General features: G+C 46.5%; 2 protein-coding genes and 1 pseudogene across 3 annotated transcripts; 1 reads left to right on the top strand and 2 right to left on the bottom strand.

Moving 5' to 3' along the window:
• Positions 1-6: 6 nt before the first annotated feature.
• Positions 7-9,324, bottom strand: LOC309654281 (serine/threonine-protein kinase 11-interacting protein-like). The gene is made up of 7 exons (XM_082478844.1): positions 4,523-9,324; positions 4,268-4,353; positions 1,986-2,191; positions 1,699-1,773; positions 1,325-1,420; positions 819-926; positions 7-693 (listed from the first exon to the last, which is right to left on the bottom strand). Exons 2-7 carry the CDS (start codon positions 4,326-4,328, stop codon positions 562-564), a joined length of 678 nt encoding a protein of 225 aa, XP_082334970.1. The 5' UTR covers positions 4,329-4,353; positions 4,523-9,324; the 3' UTR covers positions 7-561.
• A 2,533-nt stretch (positions 9,325-11,857) lies between these two features.
• LOC309654282 (UBX domain-containing protein 2B pseudogene) lies at positions 11,858-12,497 on the top strand (annotated as a pseudogene). The gene has a single exon. The product of its transcript is annotated as a UBX domain-containing protein 2B pseudogene (transcript).
• A 5,819-nt stretch (positions 12,498-18,316) lies between these two features.
• LOC309654278 (inhibin alpha chain) lies at positions 18,317-21,323 on the bottom strand. The gene is made up of 2 exons (XM_082478841.1): positions 20,674-21,323; positions 18,317-19,308 (listed from the first exon to the last, which is right to left on the bottom strand). The coding sequence occupies exons 1-2, from the start codon at positions 20,933-20,935 to the stop codon at positions 18,476-18,478; spliced, it is 1,095 nt and encodes a 364-aa protein (XP_082334967.1). The 5' UTR covers positions 20,936-21,323; the 3' UTR covers positions 18,317-18,475.
• Positions 21,324-21,442: the final 119 nt, after the last annotated feature.

Genomic DNA, 21,442 nt, shown 5'->3' with positions numbered 1-21,442 from the left:
ACCCGTCTAGAGTTTGGTCAAGGAGAGAATCTGCTCAAGCCCCCCATCGTCCCCCTTCCCACTAGCTCACTCTCCGTTGAAAACGCCCACCGATGCACAAATCAAACTTGAGTTCAGTTCACGCTGAATAGCTTATTACTGATTAAAATAGTTTTACTACTAATTAAATATCACAAATAGTTTATTACCATTTTAACTAGTATCCAGCTTTATCTCTGACAGGGAGACATGGGAGAAGTGTTCTTCATCCTCACCACGAAAGCTACCCTTTTCTGAGCTAGGCACTGGGCTACGTAACATCAGATACCGTTCACAGTCATTTTAATACTATAAAAGTAGGTACTCCTAGGATGTGCACTTTACAGATAAAAAATTGAGAGACTAACTAATTTGTCCCAAATCACACAGGGATAGGAGTTGAGATTTGAACACTGCTTTGTCTTATGCTGGAATCTGTGCCTCCAAACAGTACCACCTCCCAGAATGCGGCTCTGAGGGGGTTAGGGGCCTGGGGGCGGGGGCAAGGGCAAGGTGGGAGCAAAAGGAGTCCAGGAGAGAGGGTCAGAGCAGAACAATCAGAGGCCCCAGTGGCACCCGCCCAGCCAGGCTGTTCCTACTCACCCTCAGGAAACCCTCACAGTCCTGGACCTGATTGTGGCTCAGGTTCAAGAAGCGCAGAGCTGACAAGAGACGCTGAGGGGGGACGGGAAAAGGAAGTGGAAAATGGGACGCCCCCAGGCAGCCAACCGGCCCTCCTCCTGAAGGACCCGTCCCTGCCGTTCCCCAGTTCCCCAAAGCCCCTTCCGAGGCTCACTCACCAGCGAGCTGTCTAAGGCAGTCAGAGTGTTGTAGCTGAAGTCGGCAGAGAGCAGCGCCAGCCAGGGCAGGGCGGAGCAGAGGTCACCACCGCAGGCTGAAAGGAGCTCCTGCGCAGGCAGGCAGGTGCTGTTACCTCCACTCTCCCCTCCCTACCATGCCAAGACCACGCTCTATCAGCCGGCCGTTCATTCACTCTTTATACACTGAGCTCGGTCTGGAGATGAAGACTTAAAGAAAACCCAGGGCCCTGTCCCCAAGGAGTTCACTGTGGGCAGAGCGGGGAGGCAGACATGAGGATATTGCATACAGTATGCTAGGCGTGACTGTAAACACATGGACGGGCACAGAGTGCTGCGGGAACACAGCAGAGGGAGCAAGGACACTGGGTCCAGAGGGAGGTGGGAGGCAGGAGGCAGGGAAGGCTGCAGAGAAGGCGGAACCCCAGAGCTTGGTCCTCCACGTCCCTCAGGACAAGGCATCCAGGTTCACCCCTCACCCTCCTCACCTCTAATGCCTGGAGGCTCCTGCTGCAAATCAGGGTCTCCAGCTGGGAATAGATGGCACGGAGGCCATGGAGGCAGTGGAGGGGGACACCTCGGAGCTGGGGCAAGGGAAGGGAGGGAGGGAGGAAGACTGAACTTCACAGAAGACAGAGGTCTCATCCCCGCCTCCCAACAGGGAGGCAGGAAAAGATGACGAAGCCACCTATGGTTCAGGGCAGCACTAAGTGGAAGACAGTGGGTGGCACATCACTGCAGAGCAACGAGCACACTCAGGTCTGCCTCCCACACCCCACCAAAAGAGGCCACATCTCTTTCCCCGCCCCAAATGGCTGCTCAAGCTGGGTTTTGTGCACTGACATCCCCCAACACCCCATACCTCCAGCTGCCGAAGGGACTTGAATGGAAAGATTTTGATGGGCCCTGGGAGGCCAAGACCTGGGACATGGACCAGCTAAAAAAAAAAAACCAAAAAAACACTCAGGTCACTGAGGTCCAGCACATGTCCCTTTCCTTGGCCTCTCTTCCCTAGCACTGCCAAGCACAGCTCTCACCTCATCTGAATCTGGGCCCTGCAGACTTCGTGCACTCATGCCGTACCCCCAGCCCCGCCTCCACTGCTCTTTCGGGTTTTTTGTATATCCTACCCCATTCCCACCCCAGAACCTTGAGTGAAAGCGTTTTCTGCAGCACATCGAAGAGGAACTGAAGCTGGAGGATGACGGGGGAGTCGGCGGGGTGGGAAGGCAGAGCCACAAAGCCTGTCTGGCCAGGGCCCCATGGCCCCAGGTGCAGCTCAAATACGTGGTTCAGCTGCTGCAGTGTGGCAGTGAGCAGGCTCAGGGTGCTACGGCCAGACAGGACCGCATCCCCTGCAGGGAGAGGGGCAGACAGGAGGAGCACATAAGAAAAGGCTCTTTCCTTTTATTCTAAAACTTGTGACCCCAGGATACACCCATTCCAACTCATACTGTTGATCCTCCACTACAGGATCAAATTTTTTACCTCTTCCTTGCTCAAAGGTCTTCAACAGCTCTCCTCTACCTTCAAAAACTCCTAACTTTTCAGCCTGATATAGCAGACTGCTTCGCTACAAGACTCCAACTTTTCTAAATTTTCCTTCACCTTCTGCCCAAAAGAGCCTGGCCTACTCACAGTGCTGGAAATACAGTCGACTTGGTTCCCAGCTTCCTCATTTTCTGACACACCCCCTTCCACTCTGCCCAGCTTGAGACGTACCTTCTCTCCAGGAAGCTTTCTCAACACACAACACTACTGAACTTTTCCCCATAATCACTCATTTTATATTAAAGTTGATTGCTTTATCTGTATTTTTTTTTCTGATTGCAAAAGTAACATGCGCACTTACAGAAACTTTCAAACAACACTAAAATACATGTCATGGAAATAACCACTCTATAGCACTAAGGTATTGTTATTGCTCTCCATGTTAAAACTGCTTTCTCCAATGAGACTCTCATCCTTGAGGGCATCTTTGGTATTCATTACTGCAACTAAGAAAGTACAACTACAAGGTAGGCAAAGAGGATTTTTTTAAAGTTTTTTGAAAAAATAAGGATTGACTAGAAGGATTTTGCAGAACTAGTACAGACAGGTCCCTCATACCTTTAAAATGTAATCCCTAATCGTTATATTTTATATGGAGTACAATATCAAAACCAGGAAATTGGCATTGGTACAATGTGTATATATAGATCTATGCTATTTTGCTACATGTAGATTCCTGTAACCACCACTGCAATCAAGATACAAATCTATTCCATCACTGCAACACTCTCCCTCCTGCTACCTCTTTAGCCACTTGTGTCCCTGTACATGCATGCGTGCACGCGCACACACACACACCATCAGCCCTAACCCCTGGAACCAAGTCAGATTTCTGCTGAATAAATTATCAACTCCTACAACCTTGTATGAAGGATTTTCTATGTACTTAACACTGAGGATAGATACAGACAAGGTTCAAGGACTCTCCCCACCCTCAAAGAGCCTCCCAGTCTACAAGCGGAGATAAGACATGTGCACAGTTAGTACTACAAGCCAGAAAGTAAAAATGCTATAGAGATTCCACAGATACCATCAATAGGAGTGCAGAGTGATGGAAGGCAGCTAACGTTGAGTACTATGTGCCAGACATGTTACTTCATTTAAATGTCATCAGAATCTCCTAAAAAGCACTGTTAACACTCTCTTACAAATAAGGAAATTGGACTTCAAAGAAGAATCTCGATTGAGATCATACAGCTGGTAGGAAGTTGTCCATCTGATCTCAAAGCCAGTACTTGTTCTACCACAACTAATGCCATCCATTACTGAACAACGACTATGGCTCCACTGTGCCCAGGCTCCAAGGAAAGAAATTATAATAATTACTACCAATTTTGAGCACTTACTATATATGCAATCGTTGTTCTAAATGCTTTATGTGAATTAAAATTAATCCCCATAGCAACCTTTGAGATAAGTACAATCATTATGTCGTTTTCCTGGTGAGGAAAACTAAGGCTCAGAAAACTTAAACAATTTGGTCAAGTTTGAAAGAGTTGGGATTCCAACCCAGGTGGGTCTGACTTCAAATCTCGTGCTTTTAGTTATGCTAAACTTAGTGCTTTGCCACCGATGATTATGACCAGTCCTTGGTCTCGAGGGGCTTATGGCCAAGTAACCATCACTTCCCTCTGAGAGTATCAGAGAATGCATGAAGGAAGTGGCACTGGAGTTTGGCCTCGAGGGATGGCTAAGATCTAAACTGTCAAAAGACAAAGGACAACAGAGCGAACAAACCCCGGAGGAGTAAAGAAATGAATTCTTCGACACCCAAACCCTCGTGACCCTAAACAGCTGTAACCCCATGACTCTTACGGGGCGTTTCTCTGGGAGGTAGGAAGTACCCCATCTCGCCCCAGCCCAACCGGAAGTCTACTCACCGGACTCACGCAGCAGCCCAGCGAGCTTCCACACCAGGGAGTCCCGCGGGGCGGTAGTCATGGCCACAGGACGCTGGGGGCGGAGCCTGAGCAAAGAGGAAGCGGAAGAGCTTCAGGTGGGTGGTAGTGCCAAATGGCCAAGACGTCCGCGCAAACCGAGGCCTCGCGGAGAGAAAAAAAACAAAAAGGAGAGCGAGTAAGAGCTCCTCCTTGGTGCCCTTTCAAGGAGCATAAGGTCTAGCCAGCCAGACTTACCTTCCTGTATAATCCTGCCACCAGCTCTGCTTCCCGGCGCCTATCAATAATGGATAGGAAGTCCCGCCCCGGAAGAAAGGCGCGCGGGAGGGACGGCCGTAAAGCAGGCCTCCGATGCCGGAAACCACGCCCTAAGTCGTGCGAACGTGTCGGATGGGGGGCGGTGCCCACTGGTTCTGTCGGGGGCGGGCCTTCTGCGGTGGCAGCTGGTTGAGCCCAGACCACTGCTGCAAGTTGGGCCTCCGTCGACCCCGCCCAGCTGTGGGCTCTGCACCTCCTGAGACGCCCGCTGGGCTCGGCGGTGCTCCTCCGAGCCAGTGAGGAAAATCTGACTCCTTGTTTGCAAACTGGGCGGGGAAGCAAAGTTTAGAGAAAAGGAATTTTCTGTTAGTAAGGAAAAGACTCGTCCAAAGTGAACACTCCTTTTTCAATTAAAGGAGAGCGTGTCCGCCATGGAGGGACTTTTTTTGACACGTGTGAAAGAGCTGGAGCTGGCGGAGGTGCCATTTCTGGGGTTTCTTTGACAGTTTTTACTTAATCTCGCTCCAGACTCGCTTTTCTTTTTTGCTTCATCAATATCGGGCTCTCTCATTAGCGCTTGTTAGCCCTCCACGTGCACCTCGTCCTTTGTTTTTTTTGTTGTTGTTGTTTTTACTTTGTTTTCTAACAGCTAAATTTAAAAGTTGTTATTGTTTCGGGTTTGAAAATGAGAAAACGGATTCACAAAGCTTAGGTTACTTGGGAAGGTCGTTCAATTAGTAACCGATATTGCTGAGACTGCCAAGTTCCCGTTGTAGCTTTCACCTGGCTCCTGGTCAAATAACAGACGTCGACTACAGAATTAGATTAAGAATAATGTCTCTTAACAGAATTTCTTGTTTTCAAGGAGGGTTTGTTTGGTTGGTTGGTTGGGTTTTTTTAATGTAGTGCCCTATTTTCTGATTTATTTTCAAAATGAATCGTAAGCCAGTTGAGAGTAGGAATAAGGAATAAGGTCATAGTCATCTTTATCCCAAGTTGCAAAATTTGAAGGATCTTCTCTTCTGAAGACAAATTATTTGAAATGGCAAGTTATGCCACTAAAGCACACAGTTTGGCGACTATGGCATACTTTGTGTGGTCTGAGCCCAAAGCCTAAAAGACAGTGAAAGGGACTAAGAGGAAGCACGTCATGATCAGCGAAGCAGTATAGAAATATGAAGTAAAAGTAGGACCTCGATATATATATATATATTTTTTATTGGAGTATAGTTGCTTTACAATATTGTGTTAGTTTACCCTGTACCGCAAAGTGAGTCAGCTATACCTGTACATATATCCCCTCTTTTTTGGATTTCCTTCTCATTTAGGTCACCACAGAGCACTGAGTAGAATTCCCTGTGCTCTACAGTAGGTTTCAATATATTTTTGTTGAATTATTAATCCCATAAGGGTGATGATTGTCAGTCCCTGTTTATCAATCGCCTGGAACCCGGGAGGTCGGATTCTCCCATACTGTTACTGCTAATTCTATCCTTTTTAGACAAGAAGAGACAGATTCTTTTGATGTTTCTGACATTGTAGTGCTTTGAAATCAATTTCAGGGGTGCCTCTCCAGCCCACATCGTTTTTCACCATTCCTGTGGGTAGCCCCTATAGCCATATTTGTTCTGCCTCCCCTTGAATGTAAAAGGGGGACAAAGAGCAGCAAAGAAAGCTGAACTACAGAGGGAGAGGAAACCATCTCCCGAGAGAAGCAACAAGAAGAGACCAAGCAGTTCTTTTTTCCAGCCCTGTGTGAGGCCCACTCCCCTTTCTGCCCTTGGCCTGCAGGGGAGGCCTTGGCCACCTTCCAAAGAATTCTCCCCACCCCACCCCTTTTTTTTCCCCTAAGTTAGTTTGAGTGTATTTCTGTAAAGTGCTACCATAAGGACCTGGACTAAAACAAAACCTTTGCAAAAACTTAAAGTCTGAAAGGGAAAAAAATTATCCGTTCACCATAACAGAAAAAGAGAGAACCTACAACATTTTGAGACATATGCCATCTATATATGAGGAAAACCAGAGAACTTTAAGGACGTTAGAAATGACCTAAGTAATTGAAAGATAACATGTTCCTGATGAGAAGATTCAGTATTATAATGATGTCAATTTAATGCAGTTTCCATCACAATTTCAATGGGAAGATTTTGGAACTTGACAAGTTGATTCTTAAATTCCTCTGGAAGACCAAACATATGAGCACTGCCAAGAAACTTTGAGGGGAAAAAAGAATAAGAGGCACTTAGAGGGGACTTGCCCTACCAGATAACAAAATGTCCTATAAAGCCACAGTAACCAAAGCAGCACGATACTGACAAAGAGATAGACAAATATTGACAGAAACAACCAAGATTACATGGGGATTTTTTTTTTTACTATCCATGATAAAATTTATTTTAATGGTATAAAAAAAAAGTGAGTTGTTCAATAATTTGGGGACAACTAGCTGTCCATGTGAAAAAAACTAAGTTCCTTCCCTTACACCACACACATTAAATTCCAGGAGGATTAAAGAGCTAAACATTATTTTAAAAATTAAATGTAAGGACTCTTTAAAGTTCGAATTTCAAATTCACCTCTTAAAGAATTATCTTTATTAAAAAGGCATGCAATGCCATTTCAAAAAAAAATTGTCCTTAGAAAGTAATATAATATACAGGGCTTGCTACTGCATAATTTCATATTACCATGAATGAAATTATGTTCCTCAAAGAAATGCCATGACATCATGCTCTTAATTTACAAACACTCTTCTGGGTTTTATTCCGCAGGAATAACACTCCACCTAAAATCAGAAATGTGCATCAGGTTTCAGCCCCATGTTATTGTGTGAGGAGGAAAGTGAGTTGTAAGCGGTAGCTTTCCTACCACCCCTAAGTTCCCTGGGGTAGCATCTGCAAAATGCTTGTTACCAAAGGGGTAAGGGAAGGTGTGCTGGTTATAACTTAGGCAGCAGGAATGGAGAGAAGGAAAGAGAGGGTATCTTCATACGAGAATGACAAAATCAGCTTCCAGAGAATACAAACTTCAGCATCCTGGTCCAAAGCTTGCTTGTTTCTGCTGCCTTGGAGCATGCAATCCCCTGGACGGTTGCCCATGGGGGAACAGAAGTTCATCTTTAGGACATGAGCCATTGTCTCCGATCTGGACCTCACCACTCTGGCACTACAGACTCCTGCAGCAGATCGGATAACCGAAACCTAAGGATTCCTCCATAATGAAAATTTCACACTTGAAATTGCATTGTGGGTAGGGAGGGTGAAATTGGATGATTTCTTTGTTTCCTCAACTAGGTATCTTCATGGATCGGGAAGGCAGCAGGGGAGGGGGACACAATGGAAGGGAATGAAGAGGTGCATATATTACCTCCAAAAATAGATTTTGGTAAAAGAGTTTGCACTACTTTGTCTGTGTGCCTGGCCCCCTCATCCCCAGGACTGAGTGGTCAGAGGCAGTTCTTTCTATGTTAGTAACCACATACCATGTCTCTTGGCTCTGCTGCCAGACTGAGCCACAAAAGACTGGTCCAGGCATTGACCAAGTCACCAAAATCAAACATATGGGACAAATAAGCAGTACTGGAGGAGATCTGGCATGAGAACTCTGCTTTGGACCGTGACCAAGCATCCTGACTGGTTCCAGGAGAGACTGAATGTGAGGCGCACAGAGGGAAAGCTGGAGAGGCAGATGCCAAGTTCAATGGGAAATCAGAGAAGCCAGAGCCTGAGAATGGCTGGCTGAAAAGCCACAAAATAACAATATTTCAGTGACCCACCGGCAGCTATGGTCACCCAGCCCAAGAGGAATTTGCAGTTCTGCACAAAATACATTGAGGGATTCCCTGAGTGGCTTTATAGAAAACCTGAGGTCACCTGAGGGTGCCTTTAATTCTTTTCATTATCTAGCCTGGAAACCCATGGAATCATCTGAGAAGGGGGTTAAGAAGGGCTGTAAGAAAGATCGGCCTTGTGCTTAATTCAGAACACAGAAAGGAAAAGATGAGATGAAAACTACATTCCCCATTCAAGCTGGTGGGAAAACAGCAAAAGCCTGACTGGAAATGTGAATGGAGGCAGCTATGGAGAAGAGAAGAAAGCAGGCAGAATCTTGGAGAGGAAGAAAAAGTCACTGTTTCAGGTATAACCCAGGGAAGGCCTGTTGGTAAAGTCAGGTACTTATGTGCCAAGTGTCTTCCATCTCAATTCTGCCTACACGCAGGGCTGAAGAGACGAGAGAAATGGTCCACAGCAAGGGAAGAAGCTGCAAATGGAATAGCAATAAAACCTGCTAAGTGAAAACAAGAGGCAAGTGAGATCAGAGGGATTAGAGTCTCCAGGACCAGGGGAAGGGGAAAGGCAGAGCCTGCTTTGGAATCTCAGAGCCTCTGTAGAACCTCAAATTCAGAGCAGTCTTTCATTCTTTCATTCGTTCAACCAATATTTACTGAGCACTGACTATGTGCGAGATCCGGTGCTGGGTTCCAGGTAAATACCGGCGACAACAGTATGGCTCTTGTTCTCAAGAGCTGGCAGTGTGGTGGAAGAGAGACTCCCGTAATCACATCTCAGCATTGTATTCGCTTCCTATTGCCGCTGTAACAAATTACACCGAACAGTTGCTTGAAACAACACATATTTATTATCTTATAGTTCTGAAGATCAGAAGTCCAAAATGGGCTAAGTCTCACTGGGCTAAAAATTAAGGTGTTGGCGGGGCTTTGTTACTTTCAGGAGGCTCCAGGGTAGAATCTGTTTTCTTGTCTTTTCCAGCTTCAAGAGGCTGCCTGCTTCCCTGGCTCATGGCCCCTTCCATCTTCACAGCCGACAGTGACTGATTGAGTCTTTCTCACATCACATCACCCTGACACTGACTCTGCCACCATCTTCCGCATTTAAGGACCCTTGTGATTACACTGGGCCCACCTGGATAATCCGAGGTAATCATCCTATTCTCAGGTCAGTTGATTAACAACTTTAATTCATCCACAATCTCACTTCTCCCTTGCCATATAACGTAACATTTTTTTAAATAAAGACTCTTTATTTTAATACAAGCCCAATACAATTATTTATTTATTTTTATTTTTGGCTGTGTTGGGTCTTCGTTTCTGTGCGAGGGCTTTCTGTAGTTGCGGCAAGCGGGGGCCACTCTTCATCGCGGTGTGCGGGCCTCTCACTATCACGGCCTCTCTTGTTGCAGAGCACAGGCTCCAGATGCGCAGGCTCAGTAGCTGTGGCTCACGGGCCCAGTTGCTCCGCGGCATGTGGGATCTTCCCAGACCAGGGCTCAAACCCGGGTCCCATGCATTGGCAGGCAGACTCTCAACCACTGTGCCACCAGGGAAGCCCTAACATAATATTTTTAACTAAATAAATTTGACATATAACATTGTGTAAATTTAGAGTGTAGGTATAACATTTGCCCAGATTCTGGAGATTAGGACATAGACATCTTTGGGGGAAGGGGCCATTATGCTGTCTATCACAAACATGATGCATGTTATGGTAGAGACAGTGCTATGGGAGATGGTTCCTGTCCAAAACTGCAAACTGAATACATGCTGCAGCCTCTACCTCCCATCCCAAATGGTTAGAAATAACAGAAAACATATAAAAATAAGTAAATAAATTCATAATCATCCTGGACAACAAGGAGAGCCCTTGGTGGGCCAGAAATCATGAGGAATCCCTGAAAGAAGGATGGCAGGTGCAAATTGGTCAGAGAAGAAAACCACAGCTCAAAATGTGCATAGCAGTAGACTGCCATAGGAGTTGAAAACAGCCCCAAGAGCACTCCGTGCCCAGAGAGGGCGGATCCTGAGAGGTCCCGGGCTCAGGAGCCATCAACAGCACACTGATTTTTCAGCATGCCACAGCATGTCAGCCATTCCACACACACTCCCCCTTCTTGTCTCCTGGGGCCAAGAAATTCCAGCAGGATTGTCTGCCTTCAGGTAGGAGCAGTGGATATAAGACCATTAGATGGAGAGAAAGGACAGTGTTCCTGGTGACTGGTGACACATAGGAGGTAAAGGGAGCAGCCATTTGCAGAAGATGAGCTGCCAAAACACCCTACCTCGCAGCATATCCCCCAACAGCCAACAGTAACTGACAAGATTTTGACGTACACCATGACATTACTCATACCCCTTTTGCTAAGGAGGGTACAAACAATCAGACTGGAATCTGCGGTAAAGGGTGAGCTTCCAACCAATAATTACCAAACATTGGGAGAAAGTCAACATCTTAAAAGAGATATCAATGCATAGAGGAGCTTTCATGCAGTGAAATAGATCACAGAGCATGACCAAGACTTTAGAATAATTGTAGCATTCTTGGGTGGAAAAGGATATCACACTGATTTTTTTAAATCAACTGAAAAATTGAACATGATTCTGAAGCAACAAAATCCTCAAAAGAATGATCAGAATAAGCACAGCTAAAGGGTACATGTGTGACCCGGAGGACTGAGTAAATATGTTTTTCTATCACATAGCCCAACACCAAATATGCAAAGTATTTTATTTTTTTAAAAGCTAAGATACACAGAGGATCGATCTAACACTTTCAATATCAGCTAATAATAAAGTTCTGAAGAAGAAAATAGAAAGAATATGAGAGGAAGTTATACTCAAATATAGAACGAAATATCCTAGAATTGAAGAAAAACATGAATCTTCAGTTTGAAAGGGCCCACCAAATGCCAGTTAGGATCCCTTTTTCAAACTAACATGAGATCTAGTGTGATGCAATTTCAGATGCCATGGTAAGGAGGAAATCTTGAAAACTTCCAATGAGGGGAAAAAAAAAAAAAAAAGATGAACTACAAAGATATGAGAATCATATAGATGTTAAGTCTCATTGAAAAACAGGATACAAGAAGCAAAGGGAGAGAATTTTTCAAAATTCAGAGGAAAAATAACTTTGACTCTAGAATTACATACACAGCCCAACCATCATTCGAGTGCAAAAATAAAAGGACTTTTTCTGTAGTGGGGGACTCAGAAAGTTTATCACCTACAGACTTGCTCTGAAATAAATAATAAAAGAGGATAGATCAGTACCAAGAAAAAGGAGCCCAAGAAAAAGAAGTGAGAGGCAAAAAGCAATGGTGAGCAAAGACTTTAGTAAATTTGTTCAAACTAAAGAGTAGGACAAAATGGGGGGGAGGGGATGGAGAGAAACATTAAAAGGATAAGAAGCCAGGGAGCTGGTGGAAAATGGCCAAGGCAGCACCTAGCCCGCAGAGTCGGGAGAGGAGGTCTTCAGGGCTGTGGCCCCCAAAAGCACAGGATTTGCAGAATTTAATAGGAATATGAAGAGCTTGCAAAAAAAAAAAAAAAAAAAAACTGAAAACAACCAAAGCGATGATGTATCAAGAAATAAATTGGCCTTAGCAGAATTATATGAAGCGAAATGCAAATCTTCCTAATCTGATAGACCTAAAGTTACAGTCTTTAAAAGCCCACAAATGCCACCCCAAATGTTTTCCCACTATTGGGGAGATGTTCATTTGTTTAAGGTGCTGACCACCACATCGTTCCATAGTAAGGTTCTATTCAAGTGAACATGGGTACAGTGGATTACATATAATTCGACCTTCTACTGGGCAAATTGTGAATGAACTTTTCAAAGAGGCGAGGGAACATGGGACTGTCCCTCTGAATTAAGCCTCAAGAGCTTCGGGTGATGACAAATCTAAGTCATATACAGGTGGAGGATACAGATTGTGTCATTCCTTTTGTAAGCGATCTGAATGCATCAGTGGAGAAAATCAGCTTCACGATATCAGATTCTGCTTAAACTGTGAAGTAACAGTTTCAGTTTAGATGATGGAGAACTGAGACCTTACAACGAACCCAACAAATGCTCAGTTTCTTGAGTCTGTTAAGGGAAGGGTGACTCTCTTTGCATGTATACCTGAAATTCAGCAACTAATATTAGAAATCCTTTAAAGTGGCATTATTGCTGGCAGAAGATTGCAAAAGAAATTCCTCTGGCGCTTCTGCAACTGGTTCAGAATGGCCAAGTGAATTTGGATATGGAGGATCATCAAGATCAAGAATACATACAACCGGGCTTCCCTGGTGGCGCAGTGGTTGAGAGTCTGCCTGCCAGTGCGGGGGACACGGGTTCGGGCCCTGGTCTGGGAGGATCCCACGTGCCGCGGAGCGACTGGGCCCGTGAGCCACAACTACTGAGCCTGCGCGTCTGGGGCCTGTGCTCCGCAGCGGGAGAGGCCGCGACAGTGAGAGGCCCGCACACCGCGATGAAGAGTGGCCCCCGCTTGCCGCAACTGGAGAGAGCCCTCGCACAGAAACGAAGACCCAACACAGCCATAAATGAATAAATAAATAAATAAATAAATAAATAAATAAATCCATCCAAAGTTTAAAAAAAATAAATAAAATAAAATAAAATTTAAAAAAAAAAAAAAAAAAAAAGAATACATACAACCTAGAATAAGGTTCAAGGCTTTTAGTAGAGAAAGCAAAAACTTGGAAGCCTTACACCTGAAATAGTCAATACACCTTCCTCCCCAGAAGAGAAGTCAATACTTAATGCAGTTGTTCCTGTTGACGATTCCGTGCCAATGACAAAAATTCCAATCAGGTTAGCCAATGAGAGTCATTTGATACATTGCACACAGGATCCTGGATGTTCCGGACTTTATTGTACAGTCCCATCCTGAATCTGCAACTCTTGACTTTATTCTTGGACTTCATTTCCAGAGAGCTCACTGATGAAAGCCTGAAACAGATATTCTTAAGAATATCCAAGCAGTAGCAGATCGGAAAGATGATGTGCCGTATTAATAAGAAACATACTTCCAGCATAAAAACAATCAAATTATTTTTATTACTTTACAGATACATTTTGGTTTTATTCTTATTCTGTTTTCCAGCCTTAGTATAGATACATTTGGACTAGGAATAGATCTTGAGATAAATATGTTTTAGTTTTATGTTGATAACGTTTAAACATCCAGGCAAACCGGTTTGTTACATGCTCAGTGTTAATGTAACCACATTTGTTTGCAGGAAAAAAAAAACGAACAAAACCCCTTTTTGATAAATCATTTGGTAGAATTTGCATTAAAGTTTCTCTATGCTGCCTTGACCAACAGCCATTAAGAAACTTTTTTGTCAAATAAGTTTTTTTGATATATACTGAAAAGTATTTGTATTCTTATTTTGAACTAGTTTGATCATTCAATAATTATTTCTCCTATTAAGATTTTATGCATTTTTGACTTATTGATTTAGCTATATCACTAGTATCAAAAAATACAGCTTGGCATTGTTACCTATAGAGCTATGACCATCATAAACTAGAAACAAAAAGACATTAAGTTCAGCAATCTTTGGGAATATGTGTTAAACAGCACTTTAAAATCAAATGATTACAATCCCTTTCAGAGCCTGTCTTGATCACATTCATTTTTTCATTCAACACATTTTTCTAGGGGACACACTATGTTAACACTATTCTAACTGCTCAACCCAGAATATATTCTACTCCAAGACAAAACTAGTGTAGAAATTCAGGAATGTATTTTTTGTGAAACATACTGGATCTAAAGAATGACCAGCATAAATATTCTAAATTGTACTGAAGCCAAGTATTTCCTGGATGAGGCAGACTACATCAGGAATGATAGAAAAGGGTTTTCTTCTTCCCAGACACCACCTCATCTTTGGTCACTGTTTCTGGTTAGTTTTCTGTTACTGCCGTAACAGATCACTACAAATTTAGTGGCTTAAAAGAACACAGATTAATGATTTTACGATTATGTAGAAGTCTGGTATGGGTCTCGCTGGGCTAAAATCAAGGTGACGGCAGGACTGCATTCCTTTCAAGAGGCTCTGAGGGAGAATCATTTCCTTGCCTTTCCAGCTTCTAGAGGCTGCTTGTATTCCTTGGCTTTTGGCCTTCTTCCATCTTCAAAGCTAGCAACATTGCATCTCTGATTTGTCCCTATCATCACAACTCTCTGACAGCAGCCAGGAAAGATTCTCTGTCTTTAAGGGCTCATGGGATTAGATTGGGCTCACTGGATAATCCACAATTATCTCCCCCCACCTTAAGGTCTGTAGTAACCTTAATCACATCTGCAAAGTCCCCTTTGCCATGTAAAGTAATAAATCACAGGCTCCTTCTGGAGACTGCAGGAGAGAATCTGTTCTTTGCTTCTTCCAACCTGTAGAGGCTGCTGGCATCCCTTAGCTCATGACTGGATCACTCCAAGTCTGCAAGGATAGGTGTAGGGTCTATTGTAAAGGGCTGTTATACCACACAAAGCAGGTTGAACTTTGGGTAGACAAGTTTTTCAGTCACCTAAGGGACGAAATCACCAAAGAAGTTATCCTCTCGGCACCAGGTGTGACATGCACTGGAGACGTACGGAGTGACTGCTTAGAGACTGGTTAAGGAGGCTGCTGAATTGCTCAATCAAGAATCGCCCTTTAGAATGTAAATTGGTGCAGCCACTATGGAAAACACTATGGAGGTTCCTTAAAAAACTAAAAATAGAGCTACCATATGATCCAGCAATCCCACTCCTGGGCATATATCCAGAAAAGACAAAAACTCTAATTCAAAAAGATGCATGTACCCAGTGTTCACAGCAGCACTATTTACAGTAGCCAAGACATGGGAACAACCCAAATGCCCATCAACAGGTGATTGGTTTAAGATGTAGTGTGTGTATATATATACACACATATATATGTGTGTATATATATATATGAATATTATATATATAATGGAATATTAGTCATAAAAAAGGATGAAATATTGCCATTTGCAGCAACATGGATGATCCTAGAGAATATCATACTAAGTGAAGTAAGTCAGAGAAAGGCAAATATTATATGATATCACTTACATGTGGAATCTAAAAAGTAATACAAATTAATCTATATACAAAGCAGAAACAGACTCATAGACATAGAAAACAAACTTATGGTTACCAAAGGGGAAAGGGAGTGGGGGAGAGGGATAAATTAGGAGTATGGGATTAACAGATACAAATTGCCATACATAAATTAGATAAGCTACAGGGATTTACTGTATAACACAGGGAACTATATTCAATACCTTGTAATAACCTATAATGGAAAATAATCTGAAAAAATATGTATATAACTGAATCACTTTGCTGTACACCTGAAACTAACACAATATTATAAATCAATTATACTTCAATTAAAAAAAAAAGAATTTCCCCTTAAATGGCAAAATAGTGTCTATGTAGAAAGAGAGAAAGGGCTTGATTTGAGAGATAATTAGGAGGAGGAACCAGCAGTACTTTTCTTTCAGCATCTATCCCACCTTTGTGTGGTAACTGCACTCTACTTTGGGGAAGCAGGTGATAACTTCACCTTGTGCTTTAGGCTCTGGACTCCAGGGGTAGGACACATGATCTAAGTCATTAACTTATTCTGTTCCCTCAGCCACCTTTCCTGGAGGAGCACATGACCCTAATCAGGACAGTCAGGCCACCAAGACCCAATCTGGGACTTCTATAAGCAGACTCCCTCCTGCTAGACCAAGTGGTGTGATGATGAGAGCCTGGAACTGCCCAGGCTGCCTTGGACCTGGGATGGAGCTCACTCAGGGGATGTAGAGCCTATAGCTGGATCCTGGTACAGTAGTGTCTTTTGACCCCAGAATCAAGCCATACCTTAGCCAGCTATGCTTGTGGACTTGTCATAAGACAGTGATTTTTTTAATTCTATTTTTTTTTTGGTCTAAGCCAGTTTGAGTTGAATTTTCTGTTCAATTTGTCTCTGAATGAAGATTATTCAAAATGTCTCTAATGATTACCATTGGGAACAGGGAAAATCTCTGAAGTCTACTGCTTTTAGTCTCATGGCCAGGAGTGAAGACAGATTTTCTTAGCCACTGTTGGCCCCTCTTAGGGAGGGGTGGACATTTCTTCCTGACTTGCTAAGTTAGTGGAATCAAAGGTCTTAGAGACCCTGGAAGGGTGGCCCAGACCAGTGACTCCCAGACTTTAGGATTTCACAGATTTCAGCAGCAAAATTACAAGGAAAAATCTTAGGATCCAAACTAGAATTGCCAAGTTTTAATTTTGTTAAGTAAAAACTTAAAAACAAACAAACAAACAAAACCCCTACCATCTACCATCACTATAATATCATAAAAGAAATAACATATTGACACACATACACACCCAGGAAGGATAATTTTAGAATACAGGGCAGCCCTTTAAAAAGAATACCTTTGGCTTTGTGAAAGTTACTATGTGGCACTCATTTCTCTCACTCTGTGTCAGATATGTGAAAACACTTCCCTAGCAACACCCATCTGCTAACTGGCCTAGTAGAGAACCCTGTGGCCCTAGGTAGAGTGTCCCCAGCCCTCAGATGACATCCACATCCCTGGCACAGGGCAAGCCTGGACATCACAGGGTCCTAGACGGCCCCAGCAGGAAGAGGGAGCATCCTAAGCCTAGTAGGAGGATTGAAGATCCCAGGGACAAGCCTCGCTCAGTGCAGGGGGGACCAAGCAAGGGAAGCCAGACAGGGAGAGAGCGGTGCTTAGACGGCCTTGAGGAAAATCTCCCATTCCCACCACTGGCCCAGCCCAACCAGCCCTCTCCACAGTCCCCCGCCTGAGTAGGGAGCCCAGGGGCCCTGAGCATAGCAGTTGCAATGCTGGGTGTCGATGAAGGTGCTGGGAGAGACCCAGGCCTGTGAACAGGCAGGTTCCCAACTCCCTAGCAGCAGCAGCAACTGAGACCGGGCCTCATGCAGTCGGAGTGGGCTGCCCTGGGGGCTCTGGTGCTGTAAGGAACAATAGCTCACCCAGCTCAGCTCAAGCAGGGAGAAGGCATTAGCCTAAGGTGACAGGATGGGATTCTCCCCCCTCCACACCCCTTCCTGGGGCAGGGACTTACCGGCCCACTCCACACCCCATCGATCTGGGGTAGTAGGAGGGAGTCTTGTGTTAGCATAACTACACATTGCAGTTGTGCAGTCAACATCAGAAAGTGCTCTAGAGTTTCAATCTGAGGGACCTGAACATCCCCAACCCTCCCCCTACACACACACACACACACACACCTTAAAGGGAGACTGGATGGAACCTACTGGCTGACAGCCCGGACCTAGGGCAGGGCAGGAGGATACTAAGGCTAAGGGGAGAAGGAGGAGAGTGAAAAAGAAAGCAGGAAGGCCAGGGAAGCGGGGCCCAGTCAAGGTGGGGCAGAATGGACTGATAGGAGATGCAACGTGAAAAGAAAAGGACTCTGTGCACTCTGGGCTCTCAGTGTGGGCACAAGTTCACACAAGAGCAAATGGTTTCTCTGCCTTTCCACCATCTGACATTAAGGGCTGAGTTAAGGGATTATATAAAGATACACAGGGCACATCTTTAAATCACCTGACCTTGAGCTAGGCATCCATCAGCTAGGGCAGAGTGTGGCAAGGAGGGGGCAGTTAGGCCACTTGGGCATAGGCACTATGAGGTGTGCACAGCAGGCCACCCAACCGACACATCAGGTCCGGCTTGTATGAGGGTCAGTTCTGGCTCCAGAGTGGCTGTCCTGAGCTGGGAAGCACCTTTTTGTCATCCCCAGGCATTGTAGCTTCCTACCAGATACACATCCAATTACAGCCGGTGAACCCCACATCTCTGAGGTCAAGTGAGGCTGAGTGACCTGAGATCCCACAATCCCATGCTCCCGGGGCCCAGACCTCGCCCCGACACGCACAAAGTGTCAGAGAAGCCTAAGAATACAACCGAGTCATATGCACTATGCTGTTTATTGTCACGTTACCCGTGGGACAGGGACGGGATAGGGAGGGGAGCCTCCAGGCAGAGAGGTGGAAGGAGTGGGGAGGTGGGAACCCTGCCCTTCCTCCAGGCTGGTAATGGTGGGGACCCGGCCACCAGCAGGACTCCCTTAGATGCAAGCACAGTGCTGCGTGAGCAGGTTGGGCACCGTCTCATACTTAAAAGAGTAACCTCCATCCGAGGTGGTGCGGACACGTAGGGGCCTCATGGTCCCTGGGAGAGCAGCACAGCAGGGCTGGGCCCCTGGCACCAAAGACAGGGGCTGGACAGGGGTAGGGGGTGCCCCGGGGACTGGCAGGGACAGGTCCGGCGGGGTGGACAGCCCACAGCCCCCATGACAATAGTGGAAGATGAAACTGGGAGGGTGCACGATCCACCGTTCCCAGCCCAGCTCCTGGAAGGAGATGTTGAGGGCTGCTCTATGGCAGTCGGCATGCGCGGCGGGTTCCTCCGGAGGCCTCTGCAGCAGGCGCAGCGCGGCGGGAGACCAAGGCCAGGGCAGCGGGGGCGTGGAGCGGCGGGCTCTCTCCCTTCCGCTGGGCGGCCTGGCCCGCGTGTGGGCCACCAGGAAGGGGGTGGCCTCGGGCCGCGCTGAGCAGGAACAGAGAGGACAGTGCAGGAGGAGCACCAGGACGGGATGGGTCAGCAGAGGGAAGGCAGAGGCGGCCAGGTGCAGCACAGCCCAGCGAGGGGGTGCCTGGCCCAGTGACATGGGCACAGCTGTGGGACCCCCGGATGACAGTGCCAGCAGGCCTAGCAGGGGCCCAGAGCTATTGGCGGCTGCTGTCTCCTGCCTGTCCAGTCCCGTGTGGAACCACAGCTGGGCCGACGTCACCTGGCGGCTGCGTGTGTGCTGCGATGGCCGGAACACATACGTGAAGAGGCCCTCCTTGGCCTCCTGGGCCAGCTCTCCGGCAGCTGGCTCGTCCCCGAGGCTGGCACCTGTAGGAGGCAGAGGGAAGGCAGAGAGCAGCCCTGACTGGCAGAACCCGGGACTCTCCTCCTCAGCAGGAGGTCTGTGGCTGCCACTCATGAGCTTGCCAAGCGCTCTACTGAGTGCTTTGCCAGATGCGGGACTCTCCTCAGTCTCGGGGGAACTGACAGAGGCTCCCCGTTTGTTATTTCATCATTAAAGGACCACAAAAATACCAGACATTGCCAACTTCTCTCTGAAGTGGTTTTACCAATTAATATTCCCATCAGCGATGTGTAAGAGGCCCTGCACTTTCTCCCCTCACCAACGCCTAGAATTGATAGTTATATTTAAATTTTTGTTCATCTGATACTATGAAATGGTACCTTGAATGCTGTGTACACAGGCACTCGTTATATTACTCTTTATGTCTTTTTACATGTCAGAAATATTGCATGAGAAAGTCTTTAAAATAATTCCGCCTTAAAAAGGCAGGTTAACACCAAGAAGAAGGAGGAGAAGGAGGACGGGGGAGGAGAAAGGATGTAACTCAGAATAAGGACAGTGCTTTCTAAGAAAATGCAGTTGGCATCCTTACCCTGACAGGTATATAGATGGCACCAAACAATCATGAACCAGCATGAGTTGAAGAACTGGCAACTGGGGCTGTACTGTTATGTGGGTTATCTCAATATAAACCTCACAATTGATCCATTTTGCAGATAAGAAAACTGAGGGATAGAAAGATGAACTGTCATTTAACTACTAAGCAGCCAGGCTGGGATTCTGCCTGATCTCAAAGCCACACTCACTGTGCTGCACGGGGCCCGAAGTGCAGGGAGGCAAGGGATCCTCTCTGAGAGCAAAGTGGGCCAGATTACAAGAAAGTTTAGCCAGAGGAGGGCTTTACTCATTGAGTCAGTGCAACATGGGGAGATGAGGAGAGAACTCAAGAGAAGGTAGACTAGTTTCCCAACTAATCTTTCTCCTGCATCCCTGATATCTTCTCAAGTCTCAGCTACTTGGGGCTAAAGAAACAGTGTTTGGAGCAGGGAACAAAAGCAAAGATAGAAGGAAAGATGGCAGGAAGGGGCCCATGCCCAGATATCTCTGTCCCTAGAGACCCCTGGCCTCCCAGACGACTATCTCCCAAATGCCTCCTGTGAACCATGCACGCTAGATACACCATCTCGCTTAATCCTGAGAGGTAGGCATTATTGCCCTTTTTACAGATGAGGAGACAGAGGCTCAGGAAGGTCCAGTAACTGGTCCATTACTGCAAGGCCAGCTGAGTCGCAGGTCTGGGATTCAAACGCAGACCTGCCTGGCTCCCAAGCCCCTGCAGTACCACACTGTTTATCAAAGTCAAGGTGCCAGCTCCCCACCCTCATTACCTGTAACCGGGAAAAGGATGGCCTGGGAGACATCCTCTTCCTCGGGCTCAGAGGCCCTGCGTGTGAAGCCCCTCACAGCATGTCTTCGGGGCAGACGCCTGACTCCAGGATTCCCACCTTCCCCAGTCACCGCGGGGGCTCCCAAGGCATCCAGGAACAAGGCCCTCACCTTGGCCAGGACAAGTTCCCGGTCCAGCTCCGGCCCATGGCAGCCATGCCCACCCCGTGGGGCCAGCAGCAAGAGGAGCAGCTGAGGCCACATAGCTCACCTGGCCCTGCCAACGGTGAACCCACACCCTGCCCCGTGCCCCTTCTGCCAGGGTCTGCCCAGGGCCTCCCCACTCTGCCCTCCCCATCCCACCACCCGCCCTCTTCTACCCTTCTCACCCCAGTCTTCCCCAGCCCTTCCCACGCCCCGCAGTCCAGTTGCCCCTGCCCATGGCATTGAGACCTCCTATCTCTGACGTAGATGTCTGTGGCCCTGAGCCTTATCTCCCACTCCCGCCAGGAATGTGGGGGAGGGGCTGGCGAGGGCTTTCACCCCAAGTGACCTGACCCACACGTACAATCCCTACACACACACACACACACACACACACACACACACACAGTGAGTCACAACCCAGCACCCAGCGCAGAGGTGACACCAGGTGGGACAGGAGCCTGGAAGCTGGGGTCTGCCAGCTCCTAAAAGTGTTCCTTGTCAGGGAGACAGAGCGCGCCAGCCCCTCAGAGCTTCTGGGGCCCCTTTCAACCACGCAGCTGCTGG

Source organism: Balaenoptera physalus (assembly GCF_965194825.1).
Source record: "Balaenoptera physalus genome assembly, contig: HAP1_SCAFFOLD_2474, whole genome shotgun sequence".
NCBI lineage: Eukaryota > Metazoa > Chordata > Mammalia > Artiodactyla > Balaenopteridae > Balaenoptera > Balaenoptera physalus.
Note: the sequence above shows the minus strand (reverse complement) of the source record. Positions and strands in the feature narration are given on the sequence as shown.

Bases quoted from the DNA above. Each gene is read 5' to 3' on its own strand.
- LOC309654281 (XM_082478844.1), bottom strand. From the start codon at position 4,328: ATGACTACCGCCCCGCGGGACTCCCTGGTGTGGAAGCTCGCTGGGCTG. The intron at 2,192-4,267 runs GTGAGTAGACTT...CTCTCCCTGCAG, and splicing joins TGGGCTGCTGCGTGAGTCCG to GGGATGCGGTCCTGTCTGGC. The intron at 1,774-1,985 runs GTTCTGGGGTGG...TTTTTTTTTTAG, and splicing joins AGAAAACGCTTTCACTCAAG to CTGGTCCATGTCCCAGGTCT.
- LOC309654278 (XM_082478841.1), bottom strand. From the start codon at position 20,935: ATGTGGCCTCAGCTGCTCCTCTTGCTGCTGGCCCCACGGGGTGGGCAT. The intron at 19,309-20,673 runs GTAATGAGGGTG...TGCCTCCTACAG, and splicing joins CATCCTTTTCCCGGTTACAG to GTGCCAGCCTCGGGGACGAG.